The sequence below is a fragment of the Pteropus vampyrus genome, unplaced genomic scaffold, assembly GCF_000151845.1.
Source record: "Pteropus vampyrus isolate Shadow unplaced genomic scaffold, Pvam_2.0 Scaffold179, whole genome shotgun sequence".
NCBI classification, from domain to species: Eukaryota; Metazoa; Chordata; class Mammalia; order Chiroptera; family Pteropodidae; genus Pteropus; species Pteropus vampyrus.
Window position 1 is genome coordinate 1,563,550 of NW_011888960.1, and position 6,151 is coordinate 1,569,700.

General features: G+C 48.3%; 1 protein-coding gene across 1 annotated transcript in view; it reads right to left on the minus strand.

The window, feature by feature from the left end:
* The window catches only part of SH3PXD2B (SH3 and PX domains 2B), a 61,169-nt gene that overhangs the window by 33,503 nt on the left and 21,515 nt on the right, over positions 1-6,151 (minus strand). The window contains exon 4 of the mRNA XM_023537145.1: positions 405-513. Coding sequence (XP_023392913.1) covers positions 405-513 — 109 coding nt within the window. The remainder of the gene's footprint in view (positions 1-404; positions 514-6,151) is intronic.

The window sequence follows — 6,151 nt, forward strand, 5'->3', positions numbered from 1 at the left end:
GCCCGGCCGACCAAGATCGAAACCTGGCCTTGTCACTCACTCACTCACATTCCTAATCGTCCCGAGCACGCCGCCCCTCGTGGCCGAGGCAGGAGATGATGTACCGCTCAGTGCCTCTGGGGCTTCCGGTCCCTCCTGTGCCCACGCTGCGTGCCGAGGGCAAGTGCAGGTGTTGGGGGCGCCAGGGGAGCACTCAGCCAGCTTCCTTCACCTATCAAACTTGACTGCATTACCCGCCTACGGTGACTGTGAGGGCTCATGAGTTGAGGCCCAGTGGGGGCTCGCTCAGTGGAATCCAGTTTAATTCGTCCTTTGCTGTTCTCCAGTTCTTCCTCTAGCTGACTGGCCTGGCAGGAAGGGGGACTGTGGGGGAACACTCGGGGGAGGTCCGCAAGCCGACTTACTCTTTTGGGGGATTCAGGTCCTCAGGTCTTGTCTCAAAGAACTGCAGCACCTCATCACACTGAGAGATATAGGGGGGCAGCTGGATCAGGGCCTGGAGAAGAGAACGGGTGAGTCAAAAGAAGGAAAAGGGGTGTCCCCACTGCCATAAGCCAGGGGTCCTCCAACTCGGCCTGGCAGCAGGATCCTGAGGCACTGGGGAGAGGTCTGTTAAAGCACAGATCGCTGGGCCCCACCCCCAGATCTTCACATTTGCTGGTGATGCTGCCGATGCTGGTGTGGGGACCGCGTGCGTGCGTGTGTGCGTGCGCACACACAGTGTACGTATATACACATATATACCGCAGACATGTTTGGACAAATAATACACATACATATTTAGACAAAATGATAAATTGTGAATTTCATGCTATGTCACTACCCTTCTCTACCACCTATACTGGATCTTGGGTGTCTACTGCATAGAAGTATCAGGCTTCATTTGAACAGCTGCCTCCCAAGGAAGATGCACGCTGCTTCCAACATGCCTTCCTGTGCGTCCTAACGCGTGGATCTGGGTGTTGAAGTGGAGGGACTGTTTTATGATTTCAATAGAGGTCGGAAGTTCCCAGGTGAATGAGGCGGAAATATCCGGGACCTCCCACTACCCAAGGCCATGTTAATTTGCCACCTCGGCTCATCAGTTAAAGGAGCCTCAACTGCCATAAGGAGGAGGAGGAGGAGGAGGAGGAGGAGGAGGGTGGGAGGTGCGGGGCACAGAGTGGGACCAGGCCTTTGAGGCTGGTTTATCTACCAATAGGTATTCATTCAATGAGTCGGTGGACATCTTCCTTACGCCCAGTGCTGCACTGGTGTCTGTGCCAAACAGGGGAGAGTACAGGGTACGTCTGATCACGAAAGGATCCAAAACTAAGACACAGCTCTATCATAAATAAATAGCTCATTTTAACAAACATTTACTTCAGCCCCCTCTGGCCCAGGTCCTCAGGACACAGATCCGAGTCCAGTAAAGCGGTTTCACACACACACGTCATTACGGACTTCCGTGCAGGGACAGTGCCCGGGCACACGTGCAGGTGACTCTGCCAGCTGTGTCTCCCCCCAGCAGAGGCTCTGGAGTGAGGCAGGATCCTGCTCTCTCCATAGAAGGCCTCAGCTCCCTGGTGCCTCTCGTGAGCCTTCCTGTCATGCTGAGTGAGTCTGGGGTGGAAAAGACGTGCCTTGTATTTTCTGTATGACGAGCCCCTAAAAGCGCCCCTCCCTTCCCTGCAAAGTGACGTCCCACGCTGTTACTGGGCTACGGGGGAGAGAGGGATGGGGGTCTCCTATGTGGCATCTTCTACGGGGGACCAGGGGTGTCTTGAGCCTACGTCGTTTATTTTTCAAGTTAAAAAAATTTTTTTAGTTGTGGTAAAATACACATAACCTAAAATTTACCCTCTTAACCACGTTTCGGTGTGCAGTTCAGTGGCGGGAAGCACATTCCCACGCTTGTGCAGTCACCGCCACCCGCCACCCATCTCCACGACTCATTTCATGTTGCAACTCTGTCCCCGTGAAACGACGACTCCCCATTCCCCGCCACCCCCAGCCCCTGGTGACCGCCACTCTGTCTGAGTAAAGGTGACTCCTCTAGGGACCTTGTGTCAGCGGAATCACACGGATTCCTCTTTCGGTGAACAGCTTATTTCACTCAGCATAATGTGCTCTAGGTTCATCCACGCTGCGACATGTGTCAGAATTTCCTTTCTTTTCAAGGCTGAATATATTTGATTGTATGGATTAGTTCATTCACCAATCGATGGTCACTTGGGTTGCTGACTCTAAGCCACCCCCTACCCCCAGGTGTGACCTGCCCCAGACCTAAAGTGGAAAAACCCGTGAGGTGAGTGCACGTGTTTTAATAGGGTGCCTTCCCTAACCACTGTTTACTCTCTCTCCTTCGGGGGTGAAGGATGCTGACCTAGTATTTGTAGCTCATTGATTTCTTTACTAACCTGGACATAACTTCTGCTCAGTAGCAAATCCCCAGAGACCAAGCCTTTCTAGGCCTGAGGCAGAGAGCCCACGAGGGAGACAGCAGCCACTTCCTGCCTCCCATTTCTGAGCCCCTTCTCCCTCTGGTTTGGAGCAGCAAGTATGCATTCTCCTGTCCAAGACGAGTGGCTGTGCCGGGCGCCCTGTGGGTCTCTCTTTCCTTTGAAATCCTGCAGCTCTTGCAGCTGGAACCACATAATGAAGGAGCTGATTATATGCTGGACTGTGGAGTGTTCCGGCTGCTTCGTGGGCAGAAATCTTGTGGCTCGCTCCAGACTGCAGTAACCACATCCTTCATGGTGGCTCAGCACTTGATGGCCCCCAAAGTGCAGTCGTCTGCACAGCTTCATGTACCCTGGGAGGGCTGACCCATTTCAGAGATGGGAGAATGGGCTCCGGTGAAGTGACTCAGACTTCAGAGCCCAGGACTGGCGGACTCAAGCTCCTCCGCCCCAAATCCGCAGGGGGCAGGGGTATGTGGCTGTGCCTCCTGCACCTCTGCCCCATGCCTAGACAGTGCTTGAGGACCCTGACGCCTGGTCCAGAGCATTCACTGCACAAGCGATGTGAGGAAGGGGCCTGAATGTGGCCACATGGCCCTGTTTGGGGAGAGCTGGGTGGGCCCTGCAGTGGCCGGGGTCTCTGCCGAGAGGGGGCCTCGCAGGGTGCTGCTTGCTGAAATGGGCAGAGGCCCCAAATGGACCCGTGAGGCCCAAGGAAACCTCCCAACGATGCCAAGTTCTCTTTCGGTTTTGAGCAATTCCTAGGAAGTAAAAGCCAAAGCAAACCCCGAAACCATAAAATAAAGCCAAGCTCTAATAAAAGGCAGCACTAAATGCTTTGATGTTTGCCCCTTTCATTTGAAAGGACAGGCTAACAGTAAAAACATGACCCGGGGCAGAGAAATAATTCCACTTCCGAAATATTCCTGACTTGTCTTGTGTTTGGTCAGTAACGACAAAGAACCACAGTTCCAGGAAAGTTCAGTTTTGTCCTGGATAGAATCCTGGTCTTGTGGTCGATGAAGGAACGAGGGGAGAGGTGGAGCAAGCGAGTCCTGCTTGCCGAGGGTCAAGATAAAAGGTCAGACAGATCCAGCTCCTGATTCTGGCTGGGGTCACATCCCATCACCCCGCTGAGCCTCAGTTTGCTCATCTGTAACATGGAAAGAACTAACACCCGTCCTGGAGGGTTGTACTACGGAATAAGTGAGGGAGTGGCTGTAAGTTTCTAGCATATTGCCAGCTGCTTGGTAAACATTAAGTTAATCCCATGGCTTTCTGTACAGTAGCAAGTACAATAGTGAGGTGATTCTTGAGTCAGCGGGATGATTACGCTAAGTAACGATACTCGGGCCACAGAGAAAGCTCGTGGCTCCTCAGTGCTCTTTCGATCCTCTTTAACTTCAAAAGAAAGCATGCCTTAGAGAGCTCACACTTCTCTCTCTTTATATGTTTGAAACTTTACACTATTGGGGTAAGAACACTTAACATGAGAGTTACCCTCTTCACACATTTTTAAGTGCTCGGTTCAGCACTGTCGGCTGCTGTACGGCACACCGCCAGAGCTTATGCATCTCGTTTGACTGATTCACACGGTTGGTTAGTGATTCCCCATTCCCCGCCCCTCAAACCCCAGGACCCACCATTTTATTTCACTCTCTGATGCTACGAATCTGACTATTTTAGACCCCTTACACAAGCGGAATCACACAGTATTTGTTTTTCTGTGACTGGCTTACTTCCCTTAGCACAATGTCCTCAAGATTCATCCCCATTGTCACATAGGACAGAATTTCCTTCTTTAAAGAGGCTGAATAGTATTTTGCTCTATGCACATACCCGTTTAGGTTGTTTCCTCATCTTAGCTACAGTGAATAGGGCTGCAATTAACACGTGAGTGCTAGTTTCTGAGATTCCGATTTCAATTCTTTTGGATAAATACCCTGAAGTGGGACTGTTGCGTCATATTTTTAATTTTTTGAGGAACCTCCATACTGTTTTCTAGTGGCTGTACCAATTTGCAGTCCCAGCAGCAGTGTATGAGGGTTCCTATTTCTCCACATCGTCACCAACATTTGTTATCTTTTTTTTAAAAAAAATAATAGCTATCCTAACAGGTGCGAGGTTATATCCTAGTGTGCTTTTGATTTACATTTTCCTGATGATCAATGACACTGAACATTTTAATGTTGAGCTATATATACCTGTTAGTCATTTATATATCTTTTTTGGTGAAATGTCTACTCAAGTCTTTAGCTCACTTTTTAATTGGGTTATTAGTTTCTTTGCTATCGAGATAGAGGAGGACTTCCTTATATATTTTAGAGATTAACTCCTTATCAGAGATATGGTTTGCAAATATTTTCTCCCATAGGTTGACTTTTCACTCTGTTGATTGTTTCCTATGCTGAGCAGGAACTTTTGAGTTTGACGTAGTCCTACTAGCTTTTTATTATTTTGTTACATGCACTCTTGATATCATGTTCTAAAAAGCATCGCCAAGAGAGTGGAAATAAATCCATGCATACAGTCAACTGATCTTCAAAAAAGGCACCAAGAAGATACAATGGTGTAAGGACAGTCTCTTCGACAAGAGGTGCTGGGAAAACTGGATATCCACGGGCGGAAGAATAAAACGGGATCCTTATTTACACTGTATGCAAAAGTCAACTCAAAATGGATTAAAGGCTTAAACATAAGACCTGAAACTAAAATTCCTCGAAGAAAACACTTCTCTAACTCGCTTCCCATGCACGGGACCAGGCTCTGCGGAGCCTCGGGCAGGCAGGCCACAGTGTGGCTGGATTTATAAACATTTATGGCACCTGATACCAGTTGTATATTATGGTTTATATAAAATTTCCTCTACATTTTTCTAAGAAGTTCAAAAAGTAAGTTCATTTAAAGAAAAATAATAATAATACAGGTAGTGGGTGCATGGGTAAAAATCTTGAAGGGGGGTGTCAAGCGACTGGAGTCTGGGAAACTCTGTTATATTGCCTATAGTTTACTTGAAAGCTACACCTTAACGATGGATGGTTGATATGTGAAGTCCCCTCACTTTAGCAAGTAAAAGACTAATCACAAGTCCCTACTTCAGAAAAGTCTATTTCGGGGCTTGAGCTGCCTTCATCTCCCATACGCATACCATAGCCTTTATGCCCTAGCGCTAACAGTTGTTAGAAACAATTATCTTAACCGGCGAGACGTGTGGGGTTCTAGAAATTCTCTGACACTCTGGCCCTTGCATGAATGGAACTGGGCGAGCCCAGCATTGAACATCTCTCAGAATGGGGCCAGGTCTAGGATTCTGAATCCTCTGGATTCTGCCTCTTCTTGAGGATTTTACTGTCAGATCACAGTTAGGATTAGCTGATCCGGCCACTAGGACATCCTTGCATCTTGTCACAAGGCAACTTTCATGCAAAGTGGTGTCAAACGGACAGCTGGTATTTCAGTGAGCTTACAGAACCACTTGAGAGGCCTTTTAGGGAGCTGCTCAATAATAAATGCCTGTGGGTGGGGCAGGATTTGGCCCAGTCTTGTTTCCTTTGTGCTTTCTGACAAATTGAAGTGCTTAAATTTAATGTAGTCGAATCAAATCCTTTCATGGTTGGCATTTTTTTCATCTTTGGAAATCCCTCTATTTCTAGAGATTATAAAGACCTCATCCTATTTTTATCTTCTAAACCTTTTTATTGCCTCTTAGA